At 43.7% G+C, this 16,576-nt stretch overlaps 1 protein-coding gene across 1 annotated transcript; it reads left to right on the top strand.

Annotated features, from left to right (window-relative positions):
* Positions 1-640: 640 nt before the first annotated feature.
* LOC125533941 lies at positions 641-1,959 on the top strand. The gene is made up of 2 exons (XM_048697265.1): positions 641-956; positions 1,056-1,959. The coding sequence occupies exons 1-2, from the start codon at positions 704-706 to the stop codon at positions 1,835-1,837; spliced, it is 1,035 nt and encodes a 344-aa protein (XP_048553222.1). The 5' UTR covers positions 641-703; the 3' UTR covers positions 1,838-1,959.
* Positions 1,960-16,576: the final 14,617 nt, after the last annotated feature.

Raw genomic sequence — 16,576 nt, 5'->3', positions numbered from 1 at the left:
CCCGTCGTCCAAACCAACCTCACCGACCAGATTAACTCCGGCGTGATCCACTCCGCCACTGACCTCCTCGGATCACCTATAAAAGGCTACCCCAAGCTCCGTTCTTCACCCACACCACTCCGCCACTGACCTCCTCAGATGGCAAACTGCGTTCGGACAGCGCGGTTCGGACGTATGCGAACGATTTGAGGGTCTGCCTTGGAGATGCCCTAAGCACATGCTTTGGCATCTTGCCCTGGAAACCTGCTACGCTAGTCCACAGAGAGTGTACTGTACTTATATACCTACATGCATGTATACAGAAACTTGCATTGCCCTGAAAACCTGGGACGCTACTTACAGGATATGTAAGCTTACGACAGATCAGAACGTACTACTCCATATGTATACTTACTTACATGCACGTATAGCCCGGAGCTACGTAGCTAGCAAGTAGCATAAAGTTCCATCTACGGATGCATCTATGCACGCAAAGTAGAAGCTTTTTCGCATCAAGCGAGCGGCACGCACGTTTCCGGCCGGTGAAGGCATACCGGGGCGGCGTTGACAAGCGCCATGTAGTACGAAGCGAGCTAGAGTGATGTCAACTCGATCGATGGCCTATAAATTGCCAAGGAGCCATGGATACAAACGTACCCATTCAACTTCCATCAATAATCGATCAGCAACAATAGTAACTAGTGACAGCGTGAGGGCGTTCGCAATGGCGAGGCGTCTGGGAGTCGTGCTGGCTTTAGCGGCCGTCGTCCTTCTCGCCGCCGCGGGGGCCGCCACCGCACAATCCAAGCCACGGCCACCCAATGCCAATGGCCCGAAGCCGAAGCCGAATCCGATAAGCGTCAAGTGCAGTGAGAGTCCCAGGGTGAACCCCTACTGCTCCAACCAGAGGATGGACTGCCCCGCCAACTGCCCCCAGTCCTGCTACGCCGACTGCAAATCATGCAAACCCGTCTGCGGTGAGCACTCCACCATGTCTTAACTCTGCAGGTACAACTATAAACAGTAACGCTTGATTTTGTTGGCTAATAATGGTTGTGGTTCATGCGTTCGTGCAGTGTGCAACACCCCGGGGGCGTGCGGCGACCCGCGGTTCATAGGCGGTGACGGCAACGCCTTCTACTTCCACGGACGCAGGGACGCCGACTTCTGCGTCGTCTCCGACCGTGACCTTCACATCAACGCACACTTCATCGGCAAGAGCGGCCACAGCGGCATGTCCCGGGACTTCACCTGGATCCAGGCCATCGCCGTGCTCTTCGACGGCCACCGCCTCTACCTCGGCGCCAGGAAGACCGGCACCTGGGACGACGCTGTCGAGCACCTAGAGATCATCCTGGACGGCGAGCCCGTGTACATCCCCGCCGACCTGGTCGAAGGCGCCAAGTGGACCTCCAGCCGCGTCCCCGAGCTGTCCGTGACCCGCACCAAGGCGGCCAACGGCGTGCTCGTCGCCCTCCACGGAAAGTTCAGCGTCAGGGCCAACGCCGTGCCCATCACCGAGGAGGATTCGAGGGTGCACCGCTACGGCGTCACCGCCGATGACTGCCTCGCGCACCTCGAGCTGGCATTCAAGTTTGACGCGCTCACCGACGACGTCCACGGTGTGGTCGGGCAGACGTACCGCTCCGACTACGTCAACCATTTCGACGTTAGGGCCTCCATGCCCACCATGGGAGGAGATGCCACCTTCACCACCACCAGCCTGTTCGCCGCCGACTGCAGCGTGGCGCGCTATGGAGTCAGCCGTGGAAACGACGGTGCCGCGGTGCTGTCTGAGCTCGCTGGTGTCACCTGTGCCAGTGGCATGGACGGCAAGGGTGTGGTGTGCAAGAAGTAAAACGCTTCTTGCATGCATATGGCGACTCTTGTGTACTGGCCGTGCACGTCTGCATGCATGCACGGTTGACAAGTACGTACAGTACTTCACATGAATAAGCAAAGGGCATAATTTGATGTGTGTGGGACTTGGAACTTTATATTATCATCAAAGAACTAGTATGTGCCATTTGCACTATATGTTGCACCAACGAAGAATATCCTATCAAATTTTACATTCAACTATTGATTAAATTTCACCTCGGAACTTTTGCACTATTGCATTTCTTGCGTCGAGATCTTCGAAAGTAGATCATATGTTAATAGGTTTAGACGAACTTACATCTGTTTCCCGGTGAACCTGGGGCTCCCTTCTCCTCCCCTGGGTGCTCCGGAGGTGACGGGAGGAGAGGGGAACGTAGGGATCTTGTCCGGTGTATAGGGTAGTAGGGTTAGCCGGTTAAGTGAGTGCTCTTCGTCCGGCATTGTTTGATGGTGATGGCTTCAGGGATAAGAATAAGTATACCTCGGATCCTGTTCCATCTCGGCGGCGACGCTTGCGGCGAGGTCGACGGGCTTGAGGGCGGCGCTTCCCGGCGCTCCTATGGAGCGGCGGTTTGGCTATTCCCCCGTCCGACCACAACGGAGTTGTTGGATTTCCCCAAAGAGGAAGGATGAAACAATATAGTAGCAGATAGTATTTCCCTTAGTTAGGAACAAGGTTTATTGAACCAGTAGGAGGCACCACACCAGCAACGTGAACAATACCTACACACAGACACGAGAATTGCTTGCACCCAACAAAGGCAAGGGGGTCGTCACTCCCCTTATTCTTGCCAGTTGCAAATTAAAACTGATAGTGATAGGCAAAGCAATAAAAAGTAAAAGTAAATAAAAGCAAGCGAACAAAGTAATTGCTGGATTCTTAGTATTGATGGAGAAGGGACCCTGGTGGCCATAGGTTCACTAGCGGCATCTCTCTTGAAAGCATAGCAACTGTGGGTAAAGAAATTACTGTTGGGCAATTGACATAATCGGGCATAGTTATGATAATCATCCATAGCACAATCATTACATAGGCATTACGTCTGTGACAAGTAAACCGTTAATCCAACTGCATCTACTACTATTACTCCACCTCAAGACCGCTATCCAACATGCATCTCAAAGTATTAAGTTCATGACAAACAGAGTAACGCTTTAAGAAAGATGACATAACATAGACAAAATAAGATCAAGCAATATGACGAAACCCCGTTGTTTTATCCTTACTAGCAACAATACAATACGTGCCTTTGCCCCTCCAGTCCTAGGGCAAGATCTCCTCAAGATAGAACCTACCACAAAGCACCTCTCTCGTTGAAGATAAATATATCCAGCTTGGTCAAAGTTGATGAATAGATCGGAGAGAAATACAAAGCTATAAAATTACGCAGCAAATAAATCTCAAGAGACTCATATAAATTGAATGATTAATCTGATCATAAATCCAAAATCCATTGGATCCGAACAAACACACCACAAAATATTACATCGGATTGATCTTAGAGAAGATCATTGTATTGAAAATCAGAAGAGAGACAGAAGGCCATTGTCAGACTAGTAGGCCCTGAAGGAACTACTCACACATCAACATGGAGGCTGCAAGGTTGATGAAGACGGCCTCCCCAATGACTCCTCCCTCCGGCAGAGTGCCAGAGCAGGGCTCTAGATGGGGTCGATTCGGAACAGAGGCTTGTGGCGGCGGAAGAACTGTTTCGGGTCTCGCTTCGAGGGCTTCTAAATATATGAGAATTTATAGTCCAAGAATTAGGACAAGCAGAGCTACGAGGGGCCCACAAGTCAGGGTGTGCTCCCTAATGACCAACAAGTATAGGGGATCAGTCATAGTCCTTTTGATAAGTAAGAGTGTCGAACAGAACAAGGAGCAGAAGAAAATGACAATTGGTTTTCAGCAAGGTATTCTCGATAAGCACTGAAATTACCGGTAACAGATAGTTTGATAGCAAGGTAATTCGTAAAAAGTAACAAGTAACAATAGTAGCAAATGTGCGGCAAGTTATCCCAATCCTTTTATAGCAAAGGACATGCTGGAATAGTCTCTTAAAATAAGCAAAGCGTTCTTGAGGACACATGAGAATTCATCTAGTTATTTTCATCATGTTTATTTGATCCGCATTCGCTACTTTAACAATTTGATATGTGGGTGGACCGGTGCTTGGGTGTTGTTCTTACTTGAACAAGCCTCCCACTTATGGTTACCCCCTCTCGCAAGCATCCGGAACTACGAAAGAAGAATTAAGAAAATCTAACCATAACAGAAATATATGGACCCAAATCAGCCCCTTATGGAATAACGGATAAACTAGGGTTTAAGCTGCTATCACTCTAGCAACCCATCATCTAATTATTAATCCACAATGCCTTTCCTTAGGCCCAAATATGGTGAAGTGTCATGTATTCAACGTTCACATGACACCACTACAGGAAGGAACAATATACATATCATCAAAACATCGAACGAATGCCAAATTCACATGATTACTTATAACAAGACCTCTCCCATGTCCTCAAGAACAAAAGTAACTACTCACAAATCATATTCATGTTCCAGATCAGAGGGGTATCGAATATCATTAAGGATCTGAACATATAATCTTCCACCAAATAAACCAATTAGCATCAACTACAAGATGTAATCAACACTACTAGCAACCCACAGGTACCAATCTAAGGTTTTGAGACAAAGATTGAATACAAGAGATGAACTAGGGTTTTAGATGAGATGGTGATGGTGAAGATGTTGATGAAGATTGGTCCTCCCACGTTGAGAGGATCGCTGCTGATGTCGATGGCTTTGATTTCCCCCTCCCGGAGGGAAGTATCCCGGTGGAATCGCTCCGCCTGAGAGCAAAAGTGCTCCTGCCCAGGTTCTGCCTCGAGACCTCTCCCTATTTTTTCTAGGTCAAAACCCCTCATATAGCAGAATATGGGGGTCGAAGGCAAGCTGTGGGCCCCACAAGGCATCAGGGCGCACTCAGGGGGTGGCCGCACCCTGTTGCCTTGTGGCCAACTATTGGGGCCCCTCTGGTACTTCTTCCCTCCAGCATTTTTTATATATTTCATAAAAATTCTCCATGAAATTTCAAGCCATTTGGAGCTCTACAAAATAGGTATCTCTGATGTAGCTTTTCCAGGTCTAGAATTCCAGCTGCCTGCAATCTCCCTCTTCTTGTAAATCTTGTTAATTAAGAGATGAAAGGCATTAGAATTGCATCACAAAGTGTTATAGTGATAAAAACATTATAAATATTAGTAGGAAAACATGATGCAAAATGGACGTATGAACTCCCCCAAGCTTAGACCTGCTTTTCCTCAAGCGGAAGCTGAAATCAATAATCATGACCACATGTTTAGAGAGAGAGGTGTCGATAAATTAAAATACGGACATAGTAGCATCATGATCATTGACAAAGCAGCAATATATCATCATAAAACTTCTCATGATCAAGTAACAATTCATAACAATATCAAAGTATAAAGCATAAACTTTCTTGAAAACTAACAAACTTTGTTCTTAGTCAATGAAACAATCACAATTCATCATATTCTCGGGAAGAATCTCATGTAAGAGCTTTTTGTTTAGGAAGTCCACATACTCATCTATCATTTAGTGTTCTATGATTGCTAATGCTCAGGGCATATATATATATATATATATATATATATATATATATATGTATATATATATATATGGAGCAGAAGTTTCAGTCAGACACATATAAAGATAGGGGCTTATAGTTTTGCCTCCCAATTCATTTACCTCAATGGCAACATCAATAATAATAACTCATGATTACTCATATCCATCTGGATATATGTGCCTAGATCTTTCCTCACCACATGATGCTTGCAAAAAGAAAAAAAATGAAAAAGGAATAGAGAAAAACACTATTGACACTTTCATAAAAAGTAAATACAGAAAAGTAAAAGATAGTCCCTTCGCAGAGGGAAGCAGAGGTTGTCATGCGCTTTTATTTTTGGATGTGCAAGCTCTTAATGTAAAGGAGCGTCACTTTATATTGCGCCTTGTGATAGCAACCTTTATTATGCAGTCTGTTGCTTTTATTTCTTTACCATCACAAGATCGTACAAAGCTTATTTACCTTACAATAAAAGATCATACATATTTAGGAGCAATTTTTATTGCTTTATGCTCCATTGACAACTTACTTGAAGGATCTTATTCAATCCATTGGTAGATATAGTGGACTCTGATGGCATGAAACTGGGTTCAAGGGTTTTGGAGGCACAAGTAGTATATCTACTTGGTGCAGATTTTTGGCTAGCAAAAGATATTGAGCAAGCACCACATGTTGGAGGATCGATGAAAATATAACTTCTTCTATGTGAATATAAGCCAACATAACTCATTACGTTGTCTTCCTTGTCCAACGTCAACTAGTTGACATAATTTTTTTAATGGGGGCTCACAATCATAAAAGATGTCCAAGATAGTATATTTATGTGTGAATCCTATCTTTCTTTACTAACCTTTCATGAATTGCACCATTGACTAATACTATGTTTGTTAACTTCCAACAAATTTTATCAAGTATACTTTTCTTTATGTAAAGTCATTACTTTCCATGGGATTAGCCTATGATCTTTTCATTATTTTGTTGCTAAGATTGAAACATAAAAGTAAATAAGCAAACTCAAACTAATCTGTATTATATAACTCTCGAACCCGATTACATAGATAGATATATCACAAAACAAGCACTTGAAACTAGATCATACTAAACTTTTATTCTTCTAAATCACATAATAACTAAAGATTGAACTAAGATAGATAAGGATGATAAAAGTGATGGTGATACGATACCGGGGCACCTCCCCCAAGCTTGGCACAAGCCAAGGGTGGTGCCCATACCCGTGTACTCAAGTGTCTTTCTTTGGTGATGGCGTTGATGTAGATGTAGTGGTGATTCTCTTTGTTATATAATTCCCCTTAGAGTGTGAATCTCCTCCTTAAGCTCACCGACTTCCTTCTTAAGATCTAAGTTCTCCTTGCGGAGTTTGTTGGTGACTGATCCATCCTCAAGGGAGTGCAATTTGGTTGTGAAAGATGAGGCATCATCACCCTACGCATGACGATAAGGGGTAAATCGAATAATGGAAGGCTTAACCTTATTTGGCAAACTTGTCTTCTTGAACTCCACATGCATATCGCCTGGTTGCGGTAAGGAAGTTTCTTCTTCTTCCTCGCTTGAGGGTTCTATCCTATTTAGATCAACATCCACCTCTTCGTCTGTAGACCACCCATATGGATCCATGTCTCCATAGATCCTTACGTTTGCAACATAGTGGGAAACATATCTCTCTCCAGTCGAGTCTTGAGATGACATGCTATCAGATCTACCAGAAAAATAGCACGAAACACAGAGGAGAAACTTGCGATATGGCGGTCAAAACATCCGCGAGTATATATAAAGAAGTTTTATCTTGCGAAACAAGTATTCTAGAAGAAAACTGAGTCAGGGTGGCACACGAGAGGCCCACAAGGAAACCTGGCATGCCCAAGGGTAGGGCGTGCCCTGTTGCCTTGTGACCTCCTCATGGGTTCTCTCGATTGTTTCTTATTTTTTATTTTTCTAATATTCCAAAACTTACAGAAATATATTTTTTCTGGAACTTTTGGAGTCGGTTTACTTACCGTATCATATACCTACTCTTTTCAGGGTTCTGGAGTGTTTCGGAAGGTCTCTCTTATGTGTTCCTCCAATGTCATAGTTTGGACAATATTAGTTTCAAAATTAATAGGTGTACCTGAGACATAATTCTTAATTCTTTGCCCATTAACCACTCTCGGATTAGTGCCCTTGTTACTTATGAGATGCGTTGGGATTTCCTTGAAGAGGAGAGGATGATGTAGTACCGTAGAGATAAGTATTTCCCTCAGTTATGAAACCAAGGTTATCAATCCAGTAGGAGAACCAAGCAACACTATGTAAACATCACCTACACACAAACAACAAATTCTTGCAACCCAACATGTAGAGGGGTTGTCAATCCCTCAATGGCTTTGAGAAATATTAAATTATATAGTTTTTGATAGATAGATCAGAAAAATACAAAATAAAATAAATAAACGAAGAACCCCTCCATGATCGATTCCCCCTCCGACAGAGTGCCGAAAAAGGCCTCTAGACGGGATCTCATGGTTCTGGAACTTGCGGCAGTGGAATAAGTATTTTGTGGACTCCTATGTTGGTTTCGCAATTTTAGAGAATTTATAGAGGCGGAGTTAGGTCAAATGGAGCCTCGTGGGCCCCACAAGCCACTGCTACCTCTTGAGCATGCGTTGGTTTTCCCTTGAAGAGGAAAGGGTGATGCAGCAAAGTAGCGTAAGTATTTCCCTCGGTTTTTGAGAACCAATGTATCAATCCAGTAGGAGACTACACGCAAGTCACCTAGTACCTACACAAACAATCAAGAACCTTGCAACCAACGTGATAAATGGGTTGTCAATCATTTCACGACCACTTGCAAAAGTGAGATCTGATAAAGATAATAAGATAAATATTTTTGGTATTTGTGTTGTATAGATTGAAAAGTAAAGACTGCAAAATAAAATAAATAGTAAACTAGAATTGTAGATCGGAAACTTACATGATATAAAATAGACCCGGGGGCCATAGGTTTCACTAGTGGCTTCTCTCATGATAGCATGTATTACGGTGGGTGAACAAATTTCTGCTGAGCAATTGATAGAAAAGCGCATAGTTATGAGAATATCTAGGCATGATCATGAACATAGGCATCACGTCCGTGTTAAGTAGACCGAAATGATTCTACATCTACTACTATTACTCCACACATCGATCGCTATCTAGCATGCATCTAGAGTATTAAGTTCATAAGAATAGAGTAATACTTAGGCAAGATGACATGATGTAGAGGGATAAACTCAAGCAATATGATACAAACCCCATCTTTTTATCCTCGATGGCAACAATACAATACGTGCCTTGCTGCCTTTACTGTCACTGGGAAAGGACACCGCAAGATTGAACCCAAAGCTAAGCACTCCTCCCATTGCAAGAAAGATCAATCTAGTAGACCAAACTAAACCGATAATTCGAGGAGACTTGCAAAGATATCAAATCATGCATATAATAATTCAAAGAAGAACCAAATATTGTTCAGAGATAAACTTGATCATAAATCCACAATTCATCGGATCTTGGCAAACACACCGCAAAAGAATATTACATCGAATAGATCTCCAAGAACATCAAGGAGAACTTTGTATTGAAGATCAAAGAGAGAGAAGAAGCCATCTAGATAATAACTATGGACCCGAAGGTCTGTGGTAAACTACTCACACATCATCGGAGAGGTAATGGTGTTGATGTAGAAGCCCTCCGTGATCAAATCCCCCTCCGGCAGATAGTCGGAAAAGGTCCCCAGATGGGATCTTATGGGTACACAAGGTTGCGGCGGTGGAAAAGTGGTTTCGTTGCTCTCCTGGATGTTTTTAGGGTATAAGAGTATATATAGGCGAAAGAAGTACGTCGGTGGAGCTCCATGGGGCCCACGAGGGTGGGGGCGCGCCCCCTGCCTCGTGGAAGCTTCGCAGACTTCCAGACTTGTACTCCAGGTCTCCTGGGTTGCGTTTGTTCCAAGAAAGATCCTCGCAAAGATTTTGTTCCGTTTGGATTCCGTTTGATATTCCTTTTTTGCGAAACACTAAAATAGGCAAAAAAAAAAGAAACTGGCACTGGGCCTTCGGTTAATAGGTTAGTCCCAACAATAATATAAAAGTGCATATTAAAGCCCATTAAACATCCAAAACAGATAATATAATAGCATGGAACAATCAAAAATTATAGATACATTGGAGACGTATCAGCCACCAAGGCGCGCCCTACCCCCTGGGCACGCCCTGGTTCCTTCTGGGCCACAGCTCCATCTTCTCGTCCCCTTCCGAAGCTTCCAAGGTCTCTTATGTCCAGAAAAAAATCACCAAAAAGTCTCGTGGCCTTTGGACTTTGTTTGATACTGATATTCTACAAAACCAATAACAAGCAAAAAAACATCAACTTGTACTGGGCACTAAGTTAATATGTTAGTCCCACAAAATGATATATTTTTTCTTGAAAGTGTATATAAAACATCCAACATTGATAGTATAAGAGCATGGAACAATCAAAAATTATAGATACGTTGGAGATGTATCAAGCATCTCCAAGCTTAATTCCTGCTCGTCCTCGAGTAGGTAAATGATAAAGACAGAATTTTGGATGTGGAATGCTACCTAACATATTCATCATATGTTATTTTCTTTGTAGCATGGAGATTTGGACTTGGATGATTCAAAGCAATAGTCTATAATTTGACATGAAAACATCAATACTCAAGCATATCAACACGCAACCATGTCTTTCAAAATATAAACGCTAAAGAAAGCTATCCCTAGCCCATTATGCTCAATCATTGATACATTCATGAAACACACTCAAATATTAGCTACATCCAATACACAAGTATGACAATAGTGTTTCCTAGTTGGTGCTTTATAAGAGAAGATGGAGACTCAAATAAAAAATAAGTTGCATAAAAGTAAATAGATAGGCCCTTCGCAGAGGGAAGCAGAGATTTGCAGAGGTGCTAGAGCTCAAAGCTTAAATTTAGAGATAAAATTACTTTGAGAATCATGCTTTTCCTGTCAGCGAAAATGACTGAGAATTCCCAATATATTCCATGCTAGACAACTCATAAGCGGTTCCCAAACAGAAAATAAAGTTTATTTCCTTTCCACCATTCTTTCGCAATCCATGGCTAGCCGTATCCACGGGTGCCTTCCATACCAACACTTCCCAAGGAATTTATTATTATCATCATATTATTATTTTTCATTTTAGGACTAGGCATCCCTATTACCTGCCACACTCTCGTGCAATGACAAGTGAATAAACACTAATCGTGAGAATAAAATACCTAGCATGGAAAAAATTGGCCACCCCTGCTGCTTCATGAGCGGTACGGCCACACAAAACAGAAATTCATTTTGAAAAATTAGAGTTGGCACAAGCTAATTTACTTAGAACGGCATGGAAGTACTGCATATTGGTAGGTACGGTGCACTCATTTGGCACAACTTTGGGTTTAAGGATTTGGATGCATAAGCAACCACTACTAGAGAAAACCTTATACACAGAATCTTACCAGCAGCGCGGTTTAAAACAACCCGCTACTGTTACTTACCAGTAGCGCCCTTCAGAAAACCTCACTACTTATGTCCAATTAGCAGTAGCACATTAGTTGAATAGTGCGCTACAACTACAATTGCCACAGCGTTGCCTTCAGACTAGGTATAGTAGTAGCGCAGTTTCCTTAAACGCGCTACTGCTAATGTAATGTAGCAGTAGCGCTTTGTCCTAACGCGCGCTACTATTAAAGCCAGCCTATCTTCTCCAACCGGTCGTCCCTCACTCTCCCCTCCCCACTCCACTCTCACTCTCCCCCGCAACCCCCAGTCGTCCACCGCCGCCGCCGTTCCCTGACCACCATTGCCGCCCGCCGCCGCCGAAGTTCCTGCTCTCCTCCACTGAGGTAGTTCCTCCATCCCTCCTCCTTCCACCTCCCTCCCCTCCTCGTGAAGGAAATATGCCCTAGAGGCAATTATAAAGTTGTTATTTATATTTCCTTATCATGATAAATGTTTATTATTATGCTAGAATTGTATTAACCAGAAACATGATACATGTGTGAATACATAGACAAAACAAAGTGTCCCTAGTATGCCTCTACTTGACTAGCTCGTTAATCAAAGATGGTTAACTTTCCTGGCCGAGGACATGTGTTGTCATTTGATGAACGAGATCACATCATTAGGAGAATGATGTGATGGAAAAGACCCACCCGTTAGCTTAGCATAATGATTGTTAAGTTTTATTGCTATTGCTTTCTTCATGACTTATACATATTCCTTTGACTATGAGATTATGCAACTCCCAAATACTTGAGGAACACCTTGTGTGCTACCAAAGGTCACAACGTCACTGGGTGATTATAAAGATTCTCTACAGGTGTCTCCAAAGGTGTTTGTTGGGTTGTCATTGATCGAGATTATGATTTGTCACTCCGAGTATCGGAGAGGTATCTCTGGGCCCTCTCGGTAATGCACATCACGATAAGCCTTGCAAGCAATGTGACTAATAAGTTAGTGGCGGGATGATGCATTACAGAATGAGTAAAGAGACTTGCCGGTAATGAGATTGAACTAGGTATGAAGATACCGAGGATCGAATCTCGGGCAAGTAACATACCGATGACAAAGGGAATGACGTATGTTGTCATTGCGGTTTGACCGATAAAGATCTTCGTATAATATGTAGGAACCAATATGAGCATCCAAGTTCTGCTGTTGGTTATTGATCGGAGATGTGTCTCAGTCATGTCTACATAGTTCTCGAACCCGTAGGGTCCGTACGCTTAACGTTCGATGACGACTTGTATTATGAGTTATGTGTTTTTGTGACCGAAGATTGTTTGGAGTCCCGAATGAGATCACGGACATGATGAGGAGTCTCGAAATGGTCGAGAGGTAAATATTGATATATTGGACGATAGTAGTCGGACACCGGAATGGTTCCGAAGTGTTTCGAGTATTTTTCGGAGTACCGGGAGGTTACCAGAACCCCTCAGGGAGAGTAATGGGCCAACATGGGCCATAGGGGCGAGAGAGGTCAGCCCACAATGGTTGGTGTGCATCCCCCCATGGGAGTCTGAATTGGACAAGGGGAGGGGGCGCGACCCCCCTTTCCTTCTCCATCTCCATCTCCTTCCCTTTCCTCCCTCCGAAAGAAAGGAAGGGGGCTGACTATGACTAGGAGACCTAGTCGGTTTCCCCCCACTTGGTGCACCCCCTAGGTCCGGCCTCCTCCCCTCCTTTATATACGGGGGGAGGGGGCACCCTAAACCACATCAACTGTTCTCTTAGCCATGTGTTGTGCCCCCTCCACAGTTTACTCCTTCGGTCATATTGTTGTAGTGCTTAGGAGAAGCCCTGCACGAATCACAACACCATCACCGTCACCACGTTGCTGGATCAAGAGTTTGAGGGACGTCATCGAGCTGAACGTGTGCAGAACTTGGAAGTGCCGTACGTTCGGTGCTTGATCGGTTGGATCGCGAAGACGTTCGACTACATCAACCGCGTTAAGCTAACGCTTCTGCTTTTGGTCTACGAGGGTACGTGGACACACTCTCCCCCTCTCGTTTCTATGCATCTCCTACATAGATCTTGCGTGATCATAGGAAATTTTTGAAATTGCATGCTATGCTCCCAACAGTGGCATCCGAGCCAGGTCTATGTGTAGATGATATGCACGAGTAGAACACAAAGAGTTGTGGGCGATCATAGTCATACTGCTTACCACCAACGTGTTATTTTGATTTGGCGGTATTGTTGGATGAAGCGGCCCAGACCAACCTTACACGACCATGTTCATGAGACCGGTTCCACCCACAGACAAGCAACTTATTTTGCATAAAGGTGGCTGGTGGGTGTCTGTTTCTCCAACTTTAGTTGAATCGAATATGACTACTGCCGGTCCTTGTTGAAGGTTAAAACAACACACTTGATGAAAAATCGTTGTGGTTTTGATGCGTAGGTAAGAATGGTTCTTACTAGAAGCCCGTAGCAGCCACGTAAAACTTGCAACAACAAAGTAGAGGACGTCTAACTTGTTTTTGTAGGGCATGTTGTGATGTGATATGGTCAAGACATGATGTGATATACATTATTGTATGAGATGATCATGTTTTGTAAAAGTTATCGGCACCTGGCAGGAGCCTTATGGTTGTCGCTTTATTGTATGAAATGCAATCGCCATGTAATTGCTTTACTTTATCACTATGCGTTAGCGATAGTTGTAGAAGTAATAGTTGGTGAGACGACAACGACGCTACGATGGAGATCAAGGTGTCAAGTCGGTGACGATGGAGATCATGACAGTGCTTTGGTGATGGAGATCAAAGGCACAAGATGATGACGACCATATCATGTCACATATTTTGATTGCATGTGATGGTTATCTTTTATGCATCTTATTTTGCTTCGTACGGCGGTAGCATTATAAGATGACCCCTCACTAAATTTCAAGGTATAAGTGTTCTCCCCAAGTATGCACCGTTGTGACAGTTCATCATGCCGAGACACCACGTGATGATCGGGTGTGATAGGCTCTACGTTCACATACAACAGGTGCAAGACAGTTTTGCACATGCAGAATACTAGGGTTAAACCTGACGAGCCTAGCATGTACAGACATGGCCTCAGAACACTAAGACCGAAAGGTTGAACGTGAATCATATAGTAGATATGACCAACATAGAGATGTTCACCATTGAAAACTACTCCATCTCACGTGATGATCGGACATGGTTTAGTTCATATGGATCACGTGATCATTTAGATGACTCGAGTGATGTCTATCTAAGTGGGAGTTCTTAAGTAATATGATTAACTGAACTTAAATTTATCATGAACTTAGTCCTAATAGTTTTTGCATATCTATGTTGTAGATCAACGGCCCGTGCTACCGTTCCCTTGAATTTTAATGCGTTCCTAGAGAAAGCTAAGTTGAAAGATGATGGTAGCAACTACACGGACTGGGTCCGTAACTTGAGGGTTATCCTCATTGTTGCACAGAAGAATTGTGTCCTTGATGCACCACTAGGTAACGAACCTGTTGTAGGAGCAGATGCAGACGTTATGAACGTTTTGCAAGCTCAGTATGATGACTACTTGATAGTTTAGTGCACCATGCTTTACGGCTTAGAAGTGGGACTTCAAAAATGTTTTGAGCGCCATGAAGCATATGAGATGTTCCAAAAACTGAAATTGGTATTTCAGACTCATGCCCGTGTCGAGAGGTATGAGACCTCTGACACGTACTTTGCCTATAAGATGGAGGAGAATAGCTCAGCTAGTGAGCATGTGCTCAGAATGTCTAGGTACTACAATCACTTGAGTCAAGTGGGATTAATCTTCCAGATAAGAGTGATTGACAGAGTTCTCTAGTCACTATCACCAAGTTATTAGAACTTCGACGCCGCCGGTCGCCCCCTCCCGCACGCCAGCACCCCCCTCGGGCCTTTAAAGGCCGGAGCTGCCGCCCCACACCGCCCCGCCGCCCGACCCACACCACGCCCCGCCGCTTGAGCCATGCCGCCGCCTCGCGCCGCACGCCGCTGCCGCCTAGCGCCGCCGCCGCGCCGCCAGAGCCGCCGCCCCACGTCGCCCGTTCGCTGGAATCGAGCCGCCGGAGCCATCGCTGGTTTTTTCAGTTTAGGTAAAAACTGCCCGGTTTTTCTTCAAAACCCTAGATTGGTTTTTTATTTATTAAGATCGGTTCGGTTTTTCTTCGGTTTATTTATTTAGCGGACGTTCGTCCGCTCGTTCGTTTTAACGAGCGTTGTTCGCCGGTTAGGTTCAGACAGCGAACGTTCGTTCGTTCGTCTTTTCTTTTTATTTTATTTTTCAGCCAAGGACCTATCCGTGATTATTTTTATCACAGATTAGCCCGTGATATTCAAACCCTCGCCGTTTCTAAACCGTTTGTTCAAATCCAGTGAAACCAACGCCAAAATCTTCGTATCAAACCCCTCTTTCTGTTTAATCAACTTGAACAAGGTTTTGAAATATTAAAATTTGGTTTCAAGCAGATTTGTCTTCGAAGTTCTTTTGACCATAGTTTCAGTTCCGTATCTCCGTTTTGATCGATTCTTTTTCCAAATGGAACCTCTTCAGTTGAACTTTAAGTTTGGATCTTCTTATTTGAGGTTTCCCCTTGCTTATTTTCTTGGGTGATTATGTATTCTATTGTTTGTTTGCGATAGAATTCCCGGAGTGCGCAGCGTGCTACTACGAGTCACTAGGTTTTGCGGTTCATTATCATGGCAAGTAACACATTGATCATACCCAATTATTACCCAGTTTTTATGCATTAGCTCAACCCTCAAACATTGCATGAGTAGGATTCTTAACATGTGGGTTTGGCAAGTAGATGATGAGGTAGAACCTATTGCCCTTTTATTATCAAACCCTTGGGAGTCACTTCTACATTATGCTATTATATTGCCATGCTATGCTCGTAGACATGGATTGGATTTGAGTGTATCCATGACAGATGTGAGATTATTAATTAAAGGCTTACTTAAGGTGGCTACCTAAACACACATCTTGGAGGATTGGTTGCGGGCACCTGGGGATATACCAGTGCTGTCCTTTTTGGTTCGCCACCCAGGCTCAAAGGGATCATAAGATTATTCATGCTAAAAACTTCCGTGTGTAGCCACAAGCCATTATGGGCTCTGGCATAGTTGAGTAAGTTGTGGGAAACTTTTGCATGATGGGCTAGCAGACGTAGGGGATTGTAGGTGTACCGGCCTATCTATCGGTTAAGGGAACCTCTTCGGAAAGGCTGTGTCTCGGTCATCCGTTTCTCAAACACCATGCAGTGTGAGAAATACAATGGAGGAGATCGAGTCTTGTGGGGAAAAGTGCGCAAACCTCTGCAGAGTGTACAAACTAATCATGGTTAGCTGTGTCCCTGGTTATGGAAATCTTGAGTATCTGGTTCTTGAACTATCATGTTGATCTCATCACTCTAAATTAATTTGTTGGGATGTTAATTACTTTTAATTGGGATTGAGATGAGGATTTACCATTATCAGTGTTTTTCAA

This window comes from Triticum urartu, chromosome 2 (assembly GCF_003073215.2).
Source record: "Triticum urartu cultivar G1812 chromosome 2, Tu2.1, whole genome shotgun sequence".
NCBI lineage: Eukaryota > Viridiplantae > Streptophyta > Magnoliopsida > Poales > Poaceae > Triticum > Triticum urartu.
Note: the sequence above shows the minus strand (reverse complement) of the source record. Positions and strands in the feature narration are given on the sequence as shown.